Source organism: Neoarius graeffei, chromosome 18 (assembly GCF_027579695.1).
Source record: "Neoarius graeffei isolate fNeoGra1 chromosome 18, fNeoGra1.pri, whole genome shotgun sequence".
NCBI lineage: Eukaryota > Metazoa > Chordata > Actinopteri > Siluriformes > Ariidae > Neoarius > Neoarius graeffei.
The window spans coordinates 18,520,888-18,539,586 of record NC_083586.1 but is presented as its reverse complement, the minus strand read 5'-3'; the positions used below and the strand labels follow the sequence as shown (position 1 = coordinate 18,539,586).

At 42.4% G+C, this 18,699-nt stretch overlaps 1 protein-coding gene across 2 annotated transcripts; it reads left to right on the top strand.

The window, feature by feature from the left end:
* The first annotated feature begins 9 nt into the window (after positions 1 to 9).
* Positions 10 to 15,502, top strand: fastkd2 (FAST kinase domains 2). 2 transcript variants are annotated; one of them, XM_060898484.1, is made up of 12 exons: positions 10 to 63; positions 1,935 to 2,568; positions 2,744 to 2,850; positions 5,425 to 5,533; positions 5,615 to 5,738; positions 5,925 to 6,064; positions 6,153 to 6,325; positions 13,446 to 13,609; positions 13,717 to 13,941; positions 14,045 to 14,093; positions 14,382 to 14,496; positions 15,359 to 15,502. In XM_060898484.1, exons 2-12 carry the CDS (start codon positions 1,966 to 1,968, stop codon positions 15,473 to 15,475), a joined length of 1,926 nt encoding a protein of 641 aa, XP_060754467.1. In that variant the 5' UTR covers positions 10 to 63; positions 1,935 to 1,965; the 3' UTR covers positions 15,476 to 15,502. The 2 variants fall into 2 exon arrangements, with proteins under 2 accessions (XP_060754467.1, XP_060754466.1); XM_060898483.1 differs by having other exon boundaries at positions 37 to 99.
* Positions 15,503 to 18,699: the final 3,197 nt, after the last annotated feature.

The following is an 18,699-nucleotide window of genomic DNA, read 5'->3' as shown; positions in this document are numbered from 1 at the left end:
ATGCGTTTGGGACTCAGCCTGTGTATCCATGTGAAAGCAATGGAGTGGATAACACAGTGAAGGGTGAGCTGTGTTGAAATGAGCATTTATTTATGATAGGTTTGTTGTGTTGTGTGTTTTAAGAATGAATAATTTCTATTTTATTACGTATTATATGTCATAACTAGTTGTATGGCTGTCACTCTGTAAATTAATGTTATTTGTACAACCCCGTTTCCAAAAAAGTTGGGACAAAGTACAAATTGTAAATAAAAACGGAATGCAATAATTTACAAATCTCAAAAACTGATATTGTATTCACAATAGAACATAGACAACATATCAAATGTCGAAAGTGAGACATTTTGAAATTTCATGCCAAATATTGGCTCATTTGAAATTTCTTGACAGCAACACATCTCAAAAAAGTTGGGACAGGGGCAATAAGAGGCTGGAAAAGTTAAAGATACAAAAAAGGAACAGCTGGAGGACCAAATCGCAACTCATTAGGTCAATTGGCAATAGGTCATTAACATGACTTGGTATAAAAAGAGCATCTTGGAGTGGCAGCGGCTCTCAGAAGTAAAGATGGGAAGAGGATCACCAATCCCCCTAATTCTGCGCCGACAAATAGTGGAGCAATATCAGAAAGGAGTTCGACAGTGTAAAATTGCAAAGAGTTTGAACATATCATCATCTACAGTGCGTAATATCATCAAAAGATTCAGAGAATCTGGAAGAATCTCTGTGCGTAAGGGTCAAGACCGGAAAACCATACTGGGTGCCCGTGATCTTCGGGCCCTTAGACGGCACTGCATCACATACAGGCGTGCTTCTGTATTGGAAATCACAAAATGGGCTCAGGAATATTTCCGGAGAACATTATCTGTGAACACAATTCACCGTGCCATCCGCCGTCGCCAGCTAAAACTCTATAGTTCAAAGAAGAAGCCGTATCTAAACATGATCCAGAAGTGCAGACGTCTTCTCTGGGCCAAGGCTCATTTAAAATGGACTGTGGCAAAGTGGAAAACTGTTCTGTGGTCAGACGAATCAAAATTTGAAGTTCTTTATGGAAATCAGGGACGCCGTGTCATTCGGACTAAAGAGGAGAAGGACGACCCAAGTTGTTATCAGCGCTCAGTTCAGAAGCCTGCATCTCTGATGGTATGGGGTTGCATTAGTGCGTGTGGCATGGGCAGCTTACACATCTGGAAAGACACCATCAATGCTGAAAGGTATATCCAGGTTCTAGAGCAACATATGCTCCCATCCAGACGACGTCTCTTTCAGGGAAGACCTTGCATTTTCCAACATGACAATGCCAAACCACATACTGCATCAATTACAGCATCATGGCTGCGTAGAAGAAGGGTCCGGGTACTGAACTGGCCAGCCTGCAGTCCAGATCTTTCACCCATAGAAAACATTTGGCGCATCATAAAACGGAAGATACGACAAAAAAGACCTAAGACAGTTGAGCAACTAGAATCCTACATTAGACAAGAATGGGTTAACATTCCTATCCCTAAACTTGAGCAGCTTGTCTCCTCAGTCCCCAGACGTTTACAGACTGTTGTAAAGAGAAAAGGGGATGTCTCACAGTGGGAAACATGGCCTTGTCCCAACTTTTTTGAGATGTGTTGTTGTCATGAAATTTAAAATCACCTCATTTTTCTCTTTAAATGATACATTTTCTCAGTTTAAACATTTGATATGTCATCTATGTTCTATTCTGAATAAAATATGGAATTTTGAAACTTCCACATCATTGCATTCCGTTTTTATTTACAATTTGTACTTTGTCCCAACTTTTTTGGAATCAGGATTGTATCATAAAAGTGAATAAAGGAAATGCAACAGCAGTTAAATGAATAAATGTGACGTAATAGTTTGTTTTTATGACCAAAATGTGAACAAATGTTCTTTTTTTTCCTCCCCCTTTTTCTTCTCAGGTCCAGCTGTATTTGGATTAGTTTTATCAGTATGAATGTGTTCCTCTTGAGGTCAGGTGAGATGTTCAGGTTTGCTGCCATCTTGGGCAGATTTGCATCACTTTCCCAGAACTGGACTACCATCCAGATTCACAGATCGACCCAGTCTACATGTTTGTTGCGCTGTGTCTGGTCTAGGAGAACATTACGAGGCTCCATGGTTAATAGTGTTCGATGTTTCTGTCAAAAAGAAGTACGTACAGTGAACTGTAATGACCAGACAGATCGACTGCAAGTTCCTGACTTGGTGGGATCTAAAACGGACCCGAGAGCCGTTTTCTACCAGGAGCTCAAGGAGTCCGGGTCACCTTCGGACGTGCTGGATCTGGTGGATCGGTGCAATGTGGCACACTGGTGCATCAGCAACAGCTTGACCCGAATGTGGCACACTACCAAGAAGATGTCGGATGAGCAAAGGCACTGGGAGCTCCGGCTCATGGCGGAACACCCGACTTTCGAAAAGCTGTGCCATGGTGCCAGGATAAACGCACCACGCATGCATAGCCACGACCTGGCATTTACTCTGCTGGCCTTGGTCAAGCTCGGGGTCTCTCAGAGCAGCTATGTGGTGCAGACTATACTTCGTGTCATCCAGGTTGGGATTTGATCTCATAACCTTCTAACCAAAGCATAAACTTCACTTCCTCATTAGTCCTAGGGTCTCGCTGAAGGTCCTGGGTTCACATCCCATGACCGCCAGTAAGCCACTGTCTTGAACAAGACCCTTAAACACCTTGAGTTTGTTCTCTTGTGTTGTCATGCCTTTACAGGAACGCCTGAACGAGTTTGAAAACGAGAAGGCGCTTTCAGTCCTGGCCGCCTGCCTCGCAGAGATGGAAAGCAGCAAAAACGCAGATGCGCTTAAACAGGGCTTAAAGTATGACTTGTCATGATTTCTAAGAGCTGTTTTAAATGTGCAGTGTGTAATTTAAAATATTCCTGGCTCAGACATTTCAAAGCTGTTGGGGAAAAAAAATGGTGATTAATGATATTGGTACGTAGTAGATTTGGCTGATTATCAGCTCATTTCTTCTGGAATCTGCATTTTTTTTTCTGGGTCAGAAATGAGCCCCGCCTTGCAGTTTTTTGTTTTTTTTTAATTTAATTTAATAATAAAAACAGAGTTAGAGAGTAGGGCTGTGCCGATAGACGATGCCATCGTCCATCGACAATGGTGGTCATCCATCACGATGGAGAGCCACCATCGTGATACCACGCCCCCTCCTGTCATCATCATGCATATATCATCTGGGCCTATTTAACCTAAAAAGTTAGTTTTTTGTTAGTTTAGTTAGTTAGTTTTGTTTAATATATAAATATATTATATAACATATATAATTATAAATACATAATTATATAAATCATTATAAAGTAATATCCTATTACCGCTTGTTCACGTAGGCTATGGTGCAGCGACGTGCTAGTGAACATAACGTGGTTACACAAATACAGTATGCGACTAATAATACATTTTGACTTCATTTTTTAGCCTGCACTATACTTTTAATGTAAAATTTGTCATGTTGTTCAAACAAATAGCCACTATTAACGACTTCAGTCGGGAAATATTTCACCTTATCAAATGGCGGTGAAGCGCAGACTTCGGCAGAAGTCAAATAACTTTAATCTGGTAAACAGGCCTACTTTCAGACTCAAAATGGTCCACTCTAAGCCATAATGTCAAACCAAATGGAAGAATGAAGGTGATTCTGATAAATGTAAAGACAGTAAAAAAAAAAAACAATATTAAATCATGATTTTAAAAGCTGGCGCAATAATTCAAACACTAATAAATTGGAAAAATTAGCGCGTTCAAGTAGGGCGGCACGGTGGTGTAGTGGTTAGCGCTGTCGCCTCACAGCAAGAAGGTCCTGGGTTCGAGCCCCGTGGCCAACAGGGGCCTTTCTGTGTGGAGTTTGCATGTTCTCCCCGTGTCCGCGTGGGTTTCCTCCGGGTGCTCCGGTTTCCCCCACAGTCCAAAGACATGCAGGTTAGGTTAACTGGTGACTCTAAATTGAGCGTAGGTGTGAATGTGAGTGTGAATGGTTGTCTGTGTCTATGTGTCAGCCCTGTGATGACCTGGCGACTTGTCCAGGGTGTACCCCGCCTTTCGCCCGTAGTCAGCTGGGATAGGATCCAGCTCGCCTGCGACCCTGTAGAAGGATAAAGCGGCTACAGATAATGAGAATGAGAGCACGTCAAGTGCGCACTAAAGGCCGAAACGCATCAATTGATATGGTGTAAATAAACAATGAGTAATAGCTTAAGTGTAGTTTCTTCTCATAGTTTGAATACTAGTCTTTCATTGTTAGAGCAGATTAATATCTTACCGTGATCAGTGAGTGCTCGGGGAGGTTCATTTCCACCTGCGCTTTGCGCAGCTCATTTCTCCGAAGCCAACTGTGCGCAAACGCAGTGTTGACTGCTCGGCAAACTCCAAACGCTCGGTCTGTACTGGCCCTCTGTTGCGCAAGCCAGTTGGTTATGGCCAGGTTCAAATTGTGCCCAAAACAACTTAACCACGGCCATTTCAATTGCCTGATGACTGCGACAATATTCGCCCCGTTGTTATACAGGCGATCTTTTTCTCCTCTATTTTCCATTCGGCAAGTGTCTCGCGCAATGCGTCTTCTAAATTGTCCGCTGAATGTGTCTCTGGCATGAAACTCGTCTGCAGGCATTTGGACTGCATTGCCCACTCTCGGTCCACATAATGTACCGTAGCTGACATATAGGGCCTCATGTTGCAGCTGGACCACATATCCGTTATCGAGGCCAAATATTCTACATCACCTAGTGCTTTTTTTTCTTAACGTGCCAAAGCCTTGGATGAGTATCTAATACTTTTAATAATAATAATAATAATATATTTAATAATGTGGTATTAGGGCGGCACGGTGGTGTAGTGGTTAGCGCTGTCGCCTCACAGCAAGAAGGTTCGAGCCCCGTGGCCGGCGAGGGCCTTTCTGTGCGGAGTTTGCATGTTCTCCCCGTGTCCGCGTGGGTTTCCTCCGGGTGCTCCGGTTTCCCCCACAGTCCAAAGACATGCAGGTTAGGTTAACTGGTGACTCTAAATTGACCGTAGGTGTGAATGTGAGTGTGAATGGTTGTCTGTGTCTATGTGTCAGCCCTGTGATGACCTGGCGACTTGTCCAGGGTGTACCCCGCCTTTCGCCCGTAGTCAGCTGGGATAGGCTCCAGCTTGCCTGCGACCCTGTAGAACAGGATAAAGCGGCTACAGATAATGAGATGAGATGAGATGTGGTATTAAAATCCCCCCCCGCCCACGATATGATCGTCCATCACGATGTTTGCACTGTAAACATCGTCGATGCCAATTAAGGGGACATCGCACAGCCCTATTAGAGAGGGTTTATGTGTTTACATTGCAATTACAGTTCACCTCTCGGGCAGCATGTGGCACTAAAAATTAACACACCGCTCCTTTAAGGCTTATACTGGAGGAACGGATTCCGACCATCCAGAGCGTAATGCTTCTCCACACCACCATGCGGCTGTTTGGGAAAGACGCCTCGCCGGCTATAAAGCAGAAGCTGGAGGTCGGTCGATTTGTGAAATTTCTAGTAAGAGCTTAAAAGCTGCTGTGAAATGTCTAGATCTGTGGTTCGTGCTCTGTCCAGACGAAGGCTCTGTCGATGGTGGACCAGTTCACGCTGCTCAACCTGCAGTACATGCTGGACACGTTGGCCGTCATCCGCCTGAATTCCACGCCACTGCTGGACGTCTGCAGAAAGAAGCTAGCCGGTAAAGAGATTCATTCACCGGCCACTTTATTAGGAACACCCAGCAGGGACACCTGCAGCTGCCTTTGCGCAGTAATCAGATACAAATCAAGAGCTCCAGTTAACGTTCGCTGTTAAACGCGGCAGAGTCTTCGACGTAACTTCTACCTCCCGAGCGATTCCGTTTGTCTTGTTTTCCCTTCTCCAGAGAACGTGCACAGCATTTCCTTCACCAGGCTGATGGCGATGCTGAAGTCCTGCAGTGATCTCCACTACAGGAACTCGCATCTCTTTACGTCCATCTCTGAATACGTGGGCAGTACGCTCCCCATGTGGAGCAACAAACAGGTCAGACGTTCAACCTACAGTCAGGCGGCTGCGCACTCGACACTGACTCATGTTAATAATAATAATAATAATAATGATGTCATTGTAGGTGCTGCTCTTAGTGTTGGAGTTTAAGAGACTTCAGTTTCGACCCGTCGCTCTGATGGATGCGTTTGCTGAGAGAATCATCCAGAAACCAGACAGCCTTACGCTCCGGGACCTGCAGGGCGTTCTGAAGGCCTACTCCTTCCTCAACCACCATCTGAAGGACAATCAGCAGGCGTAAGTCTGAGATATTCACTCAGCACCTAATAATTATAATCACACAGGCCTTTTTCTTCTTTCTGTTCAGCAAGCAGCGATCTTTGCACTTTTCTAGCGTTTTGGAACGCTATTCCGGGTGATAGTAGACAGTCGTACACTCACTCTCACTACCTGCTTTCATGCAGTTACAGTGGTGCTTGAATGTTTGTGAACCCTTTAAAATTTTCTATATTTCTGCATAAATATGACCGAAAACATCAGATTTTCACGCAAGTCCTAAAAGTAGACAAAGAGAAAAACAAATGAGACAAAAATATTATACTTGGTCATTTATTTATTGAGGAAAATGATCCAATATTACATATCTGTGAGTGGCAAGAGTATGTGAACCCTTGCTTTCAGTATCTGGTGTGACCCCCTTGTGCAGCAATAACTGCAACTAAACGTTTCCGGTAACTGTTGATCAGTCCTGCACACCGGCTTGGAGGAATTTTAGCCCGTTCCTCCGTACAGAACAGCTTCAACTCTGGGATGTTGGTGGGTTTCCTCACATGAACTGCTCGCTTCAGGTCCTTCCACAACATTTCCATTGGATTAAGGTCAGGACTTTGACTTGGCCATTCCAAAACATTCACTTTATTCTTCTTTAACCATTCTTTGGTAGAATGACTTGTGTGCTTAGGGTCGTCGTCTTGCTGCATGACCCACCTTCTCTTGAGATTCAGTTCATGGACAGATGTCCTGACATTTTCCTTTAGAATTCGCTGGTATAATTCAGAATTCATTGTTCCATCAATGATGGCAAGCCGTCCTGGCCTAGATGCAGCAAAACAGGCCCAAACCATGATACTACCACCACCATGTTTCACAGATGGGATAAGGTTCTTATGCTGGAATGCAGTGTTTTCCTTTCTCCAAACATAATGCTTCTCATTTCAAGCAAAAAGTTCTATTTTGGTCTCATCCATCCACAAAACATTTTTCCAATAGCCTTCTGGCTTGTCCACATGATCTTTAGCAAACTGCAGACGAGCAGCAATGTTCTTTTTGGAGAGCACTGGCTTTCTCCTTGCGACCCTGCAATGCACACCATTGTTGTTCAGTGTTCTCCTGATGGTGGACTCATGAACATTAACATTAGCCAATGTGAGAGAGGCCTTCGGTTGCTTAGAAGTTACCCTGGGGTCCTTTGTGACCTCGCCGACTATTACACGCCTTGCTCTTGGAGTGATCTTTGTTGGTCGGCCACTCCTGGGGAGGGGAACAATGGTCTGGAATTTCCTCCATTTGTACACAATCTGTCTGACTGTGGATTGATGGAGTCCAAACTCTTTAGAGATGGTTTTGTAACCTTTTCCAGCCTGATGAGCATCAACAACGCTTTTTCTGAGGTCCTCAGAAATCTCCTTTGTTTGTGCCATGATACACTTCCACAAACGTGTTGTGAAGATCAGACTTTGATAGATCCCTGTTCTTTAAATAAAACAGGGCGCCCACTCACACCTGATTGTCATCCCATTGATTGAAAACACCTGACTCGAATTTCACCTTCAAATTAACTGCTAATCCTAGAGGTTCACATATCTGTGAGTGGCAAAAGTATGTAATATTGGATCATTTTCCTCAATAAATAAATGACCAAGTATAATATTTTTGTCTCATTTGTTTAACTGGGTTCTCTTTATCTACTTTTAGGACTTGTGTGAAAATCTGATGATGTTTTAGGTCATATTTATGCAGAAATATAGGAAATTCGAAAGGGTTCACAAACTTTCAAGCACCACTGTATCTAAGCAGCCAATCATGTGGCAGCAACACAGCGCATAAAATCATGCAGGTACAGGATAACAACTTCAGTCGACGTTTTGTTTTTGTTCAAGTCTAATCTTATCTTCGTGACTTTTTTTTTTTTTGGGTTATTTTGGATGTTGAACGAGTGTTTTAGAAACTGCTGATCTCACCCAAAACAGTCCTGAGAGTTTACACCAGGAAACATCCAGTGTGCATCAGTCAGGTTACATGTTTATCACTCGCTAAACAACCACGCCGAGCAGAAAAGCATCTCAGAAGGAACCTGGACGCTGTGGTGGAAAAAAGAATGAAACGCGCTGAAACCCAGAACCTGAAGCAAAGAAAAGAAATAGAGCTCTCACTAGAAAAGCGATAATGTTTCTTCAGTGAAGAGCACATCTCCTCCCTGTTGGGCTTGCTTTGTAGCCTGAACATGTGAAAACCTTGACGCTACAAGATATGAACATTTCTCTGCCTAGATTGGTTGAAATGAAACATTTCAACTTGGATGCTGAAAATCTTCTTAAACACTTTCTTTTTTCACAATTTTCTATTCCAACGGTTTGTCAAGAGCAAGCGATGTTTGTTTCACTTTGTGAGGTTGTGCATTGGAGCGCCCCCAAGAGGCTGAGCAAGATATTATGAATACTGTATTATTCTAGCCTGGGTCCGCCCATCCTAAGCGTGACGCAACACGAGGGCCTGTTGCGAGCTTAGTCTGGCCAGGCAAGCTATCTCCAGCTCTTCCAAGCTCCCGAAAAATCGGGAGCCAATCAACTTTGAGCATCTCCAATGGCCCTGGGTAGAGGCGTGTTCAGGGCAGTGACGTAGTAGAACTGCGACCGGAAGCCATAGATTGTTTACAGAATCTATGCCGGAAGCGCTTCATTCACTAGAAACATTACGAACATGGAGCAAGTTCTCATTGAAAAATATCTGTGAAGATACTCAGTCGTCCAGGTACATAGTAATCTGTGGTTGGTAGAAGAGAGCAACTGGACTTGCTTGAAAAGTCTTGAAGACGTTTCGCCTCTCGTCCGAAAGGCATCCTCAGTTCTGTCTGTCTAATAGGGAGTATCAAGTATTTATCCTCTCATGGATCATCATAGAATCCGAATCAGAATGCTGATGGCTGCATTGAAGGTGGCTGATAGATGTCATAGACACCCACCTCTGTTCAGTGATGGTCGTTCCAGGTTGACAAAAATGAACGATCCTCTCTGGCTAAGATGTCTGCCAGTTTTCTGGAAGTCCTCTCATACTCCCGCACTAGTCGAAGGGAACTCATCCCAAAGTGCGTAGAAACATATCTGTGAAGATACTCAGTCGTCCAGGTACATAGCAATCTGTGGTTGGTAGAAGAGAGCAACTGGACTTGCTTGAAAAGTCTTGAAGACGTTTCGCCTCTTGTCCGAAATCTTAGTATCTTCACAGATATGTTTCTACGCACTTTGGGATGAGTTCCCTTCGACTAGTGCGGGAGTATGAGAGGACTTCCAGAAAACTGGCAGACATCTTAGCCAGAGAGGATCGTTCATTTTTGTCAACCTGGAACGACCATCACTGAACAGAGGTGGGTGTCTATGACATCTATCAGCCATCTTCAATGCAGCCATCAGCATTCTGATTCGGATTCTATTATGATCCATGAGAGGATAAATACTTGATACTCCCTATTAGACAGACAGAACTGAGGATGCCTTTTGGACGAGAGGTGAAACGTCTTCAAGACTTTTCAAGCAAGTCCAGTTGCTCTCTTCTACCAACCACAGATTTCTCATTGAAAACGGAGCAAAGAGCAGCCCTGGAGGTATTTATTGAAAGGAAGGACGTTTTCGCCTTGCTCCCGACCGGCTTCGGTAAGAGTTTAATCTACCAGTTAGCCCCGTCGCGTCACATACGTCAGAGGAAAGAGTGAAGTGATTGGTTTAAGCTTCGTCACAGCCTTTTCTGGCTTCGACCAGTAGCAAACTGAGGCATTTCAGGGAGGCGGGTCAACCACGCACTTTGGGAAACGGTTGGGCTGAATATCTTTGCCAGACCAAATGCTCGCAGAGCTTTGAAGTCGCGTTAGCCAGGCTAGTATTATTCTGCTTTTGGGGGACAAATTACAGAGATTGTACAAACACACACACACACCACCAGGTCTGTCTGGGTCTCTACGCTTGCCAGAGCAACAGCACACCGGACCTTTCCTACAAATCTGGGATTTTCTACGACTTTCCACATCCAATTTTAACAGACAGGAAGAAGAAGAAAACTATTGCCAAAAATTATAGCATCATCTTCAATGTTTGAATCCTGAAATATAAATATACAGTTAGGTCCATAAATATTTGGACAGAGGCAACATTTTTCTAATTTTGGTTCTGTACATTACCACAATGAATTTTGAACAAAACAATTCCGATGTAGTTGAAGTTCAGACTTTCAGCTTTAATTCAGTGGGTTGAACAAAATGATTGCATACAAATGTGAGGAACTAAAGCATTTTTTAAACACAATCCCTTCATTTCAGGGGCTCAAAAGTAACTGGACAAATTAAATAATTGTAAATAAAATGTTCATTTCTAATACTTGGTTGAAAACCCTTTGTTGGCAATGACTGCCTGAAGTCTTGAACTCATGGACATCATCAGACGCTGTGTTTCCTCCTTTTTAATGCTCTGCCAGGCCTTTACTGCAGCGGTTTTCAGTTGCTGTCTGTTTGTGGGCCTTTCTGTCTGAAGTTTAGTCTTTAACAAGTGAAATGCATGCTCAATTGGGTTGAGATCAGGTGACTGACTTGGCCATTCAAGAATATTCCACTTCTTTGCTTTAATAAACTCCTGGGTTGCTTTGGCTTTATGTTTTGGGTCATTGTCCATCTGTATTATGAAACGCCGACTAATCAGTTTGGCTGGATTTGAGCACACAGTATGTCTCTGAATACCTCAGAATTCATCCGGCTGCTTCTGTCCTGTGTCACATCATCAATAAACACTAGTGACCCAGTGCCACTGGCAGCCATGCATGCCCAAGCCATCACACTGCCTCCGCCGTGTTTTACAGATGATGTGGTATGCTTTGGATCATGAGCTGTACCACACCTTCACCATACTTTTTTCTTTCCATCATTCTGGTAGAGGTTGATCTTGGTTTCATCTGTCCAAAGAATGTTCTTCCAGAACTGTGCTGGCTTTTTTAGATGTTTTTTAGCAAAGTCCAATCTAGCCTTTTTATTCTTGAGGCTTATGAGTGTCTTGCACCGTGCAGTGAACCCTCTGTATTTACTTTCATGCAGTCTTCTCTTTATGGTAGATTTGGATATCGATATGCCTACCTCCTGGAGAGTGTTGTTCACTTGGTTGGCTGTTGTGAAGGGGTTTCTCTTCATTCTGCGATCATCCACCACTGTTGTCTTCTGTGGGCGTCCAGGTCTTTTTGCATTGATGAGTTCACCAGTGCTTTCTTTCTTTCTCAGGATGTACCAAACTGTAGATTTTGCCACTCCTAATATTGTAGCAATTTCTCGGATGGGTTTTTTCTGTTTTCGCAGCTTAAGGATGGCTTGTTTCACCTGCATGGAGAGCTCCTTTGACCGCATGTTTTCTTCACAGCAAAATCTTCCAAATGCAAGCACCACACCTCAAATCAACTCCAGGCCTTTTATCTGCTTAATTGAGAATGACTGACATAACGAAGGAATTGCCCACACCTGCCCATGAAATAGCCTTTGAGTCAATTGTCCAATTACTTTTGGTCCCTTTAAAAACAGGGTGGCACATGTTAAGGAGCTGAAACTCCTAAACCCTTCATCCAATTTTAATGTGGATACCCTCAAATGAAAGCTAAAAGTCTGGACTTTATGTCCATGTCCATTATATAACTATAACTTGAATATGTTTCTGTAAACAGGTAAAAAAACAAAATTTGTGTCAGTGTCCAAATATATATGGACCTAACTGTAGCTTGGGGATTTTTTTTTTCCTTTAACATCTTGATATATCAAGTCAAGTTTATTTATATCGCGCTTTTAACAATAGACATTGTCCCAAAGCAGCTTTACAGAATCTGAATGACCCAAGACATGAGGCAATTTTGTCCGTAATCTATCCCCAATGAGCAAGCCCGTGGTGACTGCGGCGAGGAAAAACTCCCTCAGACGACATGAGGAAGAAACCTCGAGAGGAACCAGACTCAAAAGGGAACCCATCCTCATTTGGGCAACAACAGACAGCATGACTATAACATTAACAGTTTTAACATGAAGTCAGTTTCGTTGATGTTATAAACTCTTCATTGATGGAAACTTGAGTGCAAAACTGTTCATGACAACTGCAGTCCTAAAGTTAGCAAGTCAACTGTCATCCTCAGCCATAAAAGCATTACTGTAAGAGTCCAGAGCGTCTTCCAGGTGTGACTTTCAACTGTCCGTATGGCGCCGTCCTCTACAGGAGTGATGCGATGAGACTCAGGATTGACATGTAACTCAAAGGGACAGATTGGAGGGGAGAGAGAAAACGCAGGTTGTTAGGTATGCCCAGTGTCACCTGAATAAGTAGGAACGGTATACATTTTGCGCCGAGTATAAGCAGGGACTCCGGCAAAACTAACTATGAGAGCATGACTAAAAGGGGAGGGCCGAGGCATGATGGAGCCCCGGGACAAAGCAGCAGCCACTACACCGTCAACAAACTCGAGTGAGCAAGCAAGTGGGGACTGACAGCATCCATACATCCCAGTTTACCAAGACACTCTGTCTGAGGACCCTTCAGATCTACACCTTTACCTCATAAACACCAGTAACACAAGGCTTGACTAAACAGCCTAGACTTAAACGCCGAGACTGTGTCCGAGTCCCGAGCACTACTTGGAAGGCTGTTCCATAACTGTGGGGCTTTGTAAGAAAAGGCTCCGCCCCCTGATGTAGCCTTCACTATACGAGGTACCAGCAGATAGCCTGCACCTTTTGATCCAAGTAGGCGTGGCGGGTCATAGAGGACCAGAAGTTCACTCAGGTACTGTGGTGCGAGACCATTCAGTGCTTTAAAGGTCAATTTTATAATCAATACGAAATTTGATTGTGAGCCAATGCAGTGTGGATAAGACGGGGGTGATGTGGTCATATTTTCTAGTTCTAGTAAGGACTCTTGCTGCTGCATTTTGAACTAACTGGAGCTTGTTTATGCACTTATTGGAACATCCAGACAGTCAGGAATTACAGTAATCCAACCTGGAGGTAACGAAAGCATGGACTAGTTTTTCCGCGTCATATATGATACGACAATCTTGACACGTGAAATTCCTCGTACTTGGGAAACAAACCACTGAGTGCCTTTGATTTTGATTTTCTTTCTTTTGTCAGATTTCTGGAAAGTGTGACACAAGTTCTGCAGTCTTACCTGCCCAAGATGTCCAGCACGGACCTGCTGAAAGCCATCAGCTGCCTTTGTGTGTTTGGACACTTCCCTCAGGCTCCTCTGGAGAAGCTGCTCCAAAAGGAGGTTCTGGACGAACTGCTCAAGGAAGGTTCGGACTCTAGAACGATATGGACATTTAAAGCTTTTTAGATCGATGGCACGTTTGCACATAAAATCATGCTGTCTTTTTTTTTTTTTTTTCCCTCCAACCTGCAGAAAGTCGATTTTCCGCGCGACAGGAACGACTGCTGCGGACGTTGGATCTGTGTTTACGTCTGGATGATATCGCTCCACCTCATTCTGTCTCACCCATCCCACACCTCCACCACACCCCTCCGCAGCCTCGGCCCGTGAACCCCGAGCTGCTCTTCGCTCTGAAGAGCCTTCTCGGGGAAGATGCAGTGACGGACTCCGTCATCGAACAGGGACTCTACTTCATCGGTAAGATGGAGGAACGATCAAGGCGGCGGCCATTTTGTTTTACAGTCTGGACACTGACACTAATTTCCATCATCTTTTCTTCTTCTTTTTCCCCCCGCCCCAGACTGTGTGGTTACGCTGCCTCCGAAAACAAAAGAAGAGCAAACTGTGAGGTAACATACACTGGATTGCATAAGTATTGACACCCCCCCCCCCTTTTTTTTTTTTTTTTGTCTAGTGTGTTAACCTGGAATTTAAATATAATATAGCCATAAATATGGCGCGACTAATAAAACAGAAAATGTCATGATTGCATAAGTATTCACGCCCCTGTCCATGTGCTAGTTCTGTTGCCATCAGGATATATTAATGATACGTGAAACAGAAGATCATTCAGCTCAGTCTAACACTGGTTACTAGAATTGGATAAAAATGCTGCGCTTGAACTGTTGCTCTCGCAGGATCGCAGTGCTCTGCGCCTCCCCGACCTCGTTCTGCTTTGGTACAACCCATCCTGTGGGTGCCATGGAGATAAACATCCGCCACCTCAAGCTCCTGGGTTACGAACCAGTCCTGGTGCGTTTTGCTTTATTTATTTATTTATTTATTTACAAAATGACAAGTGTACATTTTAGAAGCGATTTCGCTGCTTAGATGCGATTCGTTAGAAATCAGTTTCCAACAGACATTATCCGAGTTCTGTGGCTGAATCTTTGATAGGTTTTGTGTGTGAAGTTGAAGCCTGTGTAGCGATTCAGCATGGTTCCTGTGGGTAAATAATAAGATAAAATTATGGTTTCTTTTTTAACCTCGACTAATTAACATATAAACGGATTCCACTACTAAATAATGTATTTTTAATGCACATTCAGATGAGACGTGGCACGGTGGTGTAGTGGTTAGCGCTGTCGCCTCACAGCAAGAAGGTCCGGGTTCGAGCCCCGTGGCCGGCGAGGGCCTTTCTGTGCGGAGTTTGCATGTTCTCCCCGTGTCCGCTTGGGTTTCCTCCGGGTGCTCCGGTTTCCCCCACAGTCCAAAGACATGCAGGTTAGGTTAACTGGTGACTCTAAATTGACCGCAGGTGTGAATGTGAGTGTGAATGGTTGTCTGTGTCTATGTGTCAGCCCTGTGATGACCTGGCGACTTGTCCAGGGTGTACCCCGCCTTTCGCCCGTAGTCAGCTGGGATAGGCTCCAGCTTGCCTGCGACCCTGTAGGACAGGATAAAGCGGCTACAGATAATGAGATGAGATTCAGACCAGAACTTTTTGCAGTTTATTTAAAAATAGTGCAGCTCATTTGTTGTGTTTTCATTAGCATGTCAAGTCATTTATACTTCTTGTTGGGTGCAAGATTTCATTCGTTCCTTCTGCTTCCAAACAAACCTCAGTGATTAACGAGATACTAATTAAATCATTTTCTTTCTTTTTTTTCTTCAGGTGCCAGTGCAGGAGCTCATCTCTCAGACCGCCGAGGAGAGGACTGACCTACTGAAAAAGTTAATTTTTCCCAAACAAGAAAAGTTTGAACGTGTCGAGGACTGTGAAGTGAAATAATTAAAAGTGTAGCTGTGTCTTCTTTAATGTGTTGTTTGTTTTTTTTTTTTCCCTTGAAAAGTCCTGAGTATTCTCTGGATTGCTGCTCTTAAGTTTAACATGATTAATACCAGGGCTTTGAACCAGAATTTTTTTCCTATTGGTTCGTTCCAAACAGAAACGGAATTTTAACGTTTCCAGTTTTGGGTTCCACCATTAAATAGACGTTCCCGAACCGGTTAGAACAAAAAAATTTCGTTCCCGGAACGGTTAATTACGTTCCCTGTCAGCTGTTTAACAAATGGCTATAAAATTATGTCTCTGTCTCATCCAGCTTAAGCCAAATGTAGGCTAATTCTATTACAACCTTCATTAAATAAGACAAGAAATAATTCAAAACAATTATTATTTCAAATGTTGGCGATTTGGATTCTCAGTATGTCTTCCCATCTACACAAACAGAAAAAGTGCCAAAAATGAAAGAGAATTCGTTTAGTGTGTTACCAAAGGCTAGTCAGGCCCTATGCATTGATAGGCTAACAGAGGTTAACGTCATTTAATGTTCGCGAGTCTCTCATTAACGTGGACAAATATATTGATATCGTGTTTGAAATTGACGTTTTTGAATAACGATAGACTGCAATATTTACCTCTTATTTAAGTTGTGGAGACGTGATAGTAGTCCACCCTCCCGCTCTCTCCATTCAGTCAGCGACCGTCACACAGGAAGTGAACCCCAGCGGGTCATAGAAACTTGCGCAGGAGAAGAATGACTTTTTTATTTGTAGGCTACGGAAACTTTGAGGAACGAAATAAAAACCGGTATTAACCGGTTACCAATATTTTTAATAAGCGTTTCTGTTCCAGAGCATAAAAAAATAATAAAGTTTCTGGTTTCGTTTCTGTTCCATGTGAAATAGAAAAAGTTCCCGGTTTTCGTTTTCGTTCCTTGAACAGGTTCAAAGCCCTGATTAATACACATTCACATTTCCACTTGGGATAAAACCGAGATGGTCAGTTTGTTGTTGTCCAGGCTCGGAGATTTTTCTCTTCGTTTGGTCCTTCACCACCCACTGCTTTTACACAAATTTTGGCACCCCGGGACAAAATGAGTTCAACAGACACAACATGCTGGAGGTTAACTTGTTAATTTATGAAGAGGTCATTCTTAACATCTTAAATCTTCAGAGCTGTTTTTATCTATACATTACACCACAACAAATTAATGATCCCCAATTAAATGGAAGGAGAATTTGACATTTTAAATAGCTGCAACATGGCTAAAATATTTTATTTGTATTAATTATAACAATTACCTTAATCAATTAACAATTATTTTATCATTTTAATGGAATATGATTTTTGCTTGGAGAATATTATGATTAAGTGCCTAATTAATATTTAAACTTTGGAGTGAAAGAGTTAAAATGTTGACTAAAAACAAATAAAAAAATCCAAACAACATGGCCGCACCACATTCCGAGGAAACACGCATATGAGGAAGAAAGAGGAGAAGAAGAATCCTTCCTCATAATTGGTTTATGGGAAGACTTTTGTTTGGTTATCCTCGTAATTGGTTTACGGGAATACTTTTTTGTTTGGTTATCCTCGTAATTGGTTTACGGGAAGACTTTTGTTTGGTTATCCTCATAATTGGTTTACGGGAAGATTTTTGTTTGGTTATCCTCGTAATTGGTTTACGGGAAGTTTTTGTTTGGTTATCCTCGTAATTGGTTTACGGGAAGATTTTTGTTTGGTTATCCTCGTAATTGGTATACGGGAAGATTTTTGTTTGGTTATCTTCGTAATTGGTTTACGGGAAGATTTTTGTTTGGTTATCCTCGTAATTGGTTTCCAGGAAGTTTTTGTTTGGTTATCCTCGTAATTGGTTTACGGGAAGATTTTTGTTTGGTTATCCTCGTAATTGGTTTACAGGAAGATTTTTTGTTTGTTATCCTCGTAATTGGTTTACGGGAAGATTTTTTGTTTGGTTATCCTCGTAATTGGTTTACGGGAAGATTTTTGTTTGGTTATCCTCGTAATTGGTTTACGGGAAGATTTTTGTTTGGTTATCCTCGTAATTGGTTTACGGGAAGATTTTTGTTTGGTTATCCTCGTAATTGGTTTACAGGAAGTTTTTGTTTGGTTCTCCTCGTAATTGGTTTACGGGATGATTTTGTTTGGTTATCCTTGTAATTGGTTTACGGGAAGATTTTTGTTTGGTTATCCTCGTAATTGGTTTACGGGAAGATTTTTTTGTTCGGTTATCCTCGTAATTGGTTTACGGGAAGATTTTTTGTTTGGTTATCCTCGTAATTGGTTTACGGGAAGATTTTTTGTTTGGTTATCCTCGTAATTGGTTTACGGGAAGATTTTTTGTTCGGTTATCCTCGTAATTGGTTTACGGGAAGATTTTTGTTTGGTTATCCTCGTAATTGGTATACGGGAAGATTTTTGTTTGGTTATCTTCGTAATTGGTTTACGGGAAGATTTTTGTTTGGTTATCCTCGTAATTGGTTTCCAGGAAGTTTTTGTTTGGTTATCCTCGTAATTGGTTTACGGGAAGATTTTTGTTTGGTTATCCTCGTAATTGGTTTACAGGAAGATTTTTTGTTTGTTATCCTCGTAATTGGTTTACGGGAAGATTTTTTGTTTGGTTATCCTCGTAATTGGTTTACGGGAAGATTTTTGTTTGGTTATCCTCGTAATTGGTTTACGGGAAGATTTTTGTTTGGTTATCCTCGTAATTGGTTTACGGGAAGATTTTTGTTTGGTTATCCTCGTAATTGGTTTACAGGAAGTTTTTGTTTGGTTCTCCTCGTAATTGGTTTACGGGATGATTTTGTTTGGTTATCCTTGTAATTGGTTTACGGGAAGATTTTTGTTTGGTTATCCTCGTAATTGGTTTACGGGAAGATTTTTTTGTTCGGTTATCCTCGTAATTGGTTTACGGGAAGATTTTTTGTTTGGTTATCCTCGTAATTGGTTTACGGGAAGATTTTTTGTTTGGTTATCCTCGTAATTGGTTTACGGGAAGATTTTTTGTTCGGTTATCCTCGTAATTGGTTTACGGGAAGATTTTTTGTTTGGTTGTCCTCGTAATTGGTTTATGGGAAGATTTTTGTTTGGTTATCCTCGTAATTGGTTTACAGGAAGATTTTTTTTGTTTGGTTATTCTCGTAATTGGTTTACGGGAAGATTTTTTGTTTGGTTATCCTCGTAATTGGTTTACGGGAAGATTTTTT

What these genes read in the sequence shown, in the direction of transcription:
- fastkd2 (XM_060898484.1), top strand. Translation starts at nt 1,966, where the DNA reads ATGAATGTGTTCCTCTTGAGGTCAGGTGAGATGTTCAGGTTTGCTGCC. An exon ending in CTGAAGGACAATCAGCAGGC is followed by an intron (nt 6,326 to 13,445) that starts GTAAGTCTGAGA and finishes TTCTTTTGTCAG; the next exon opens with ATTTCTGGAAAGTGTGACAC. An exon ending in ACAGGGACTCTACTTCATCG is followed by an intron (nt 13,942 to 14,044) that starts GTAAGATGGAGG and finishes CCCCCGCCCCAG; the next exon opens with ACTGTGTGGTTACGCTGCCT.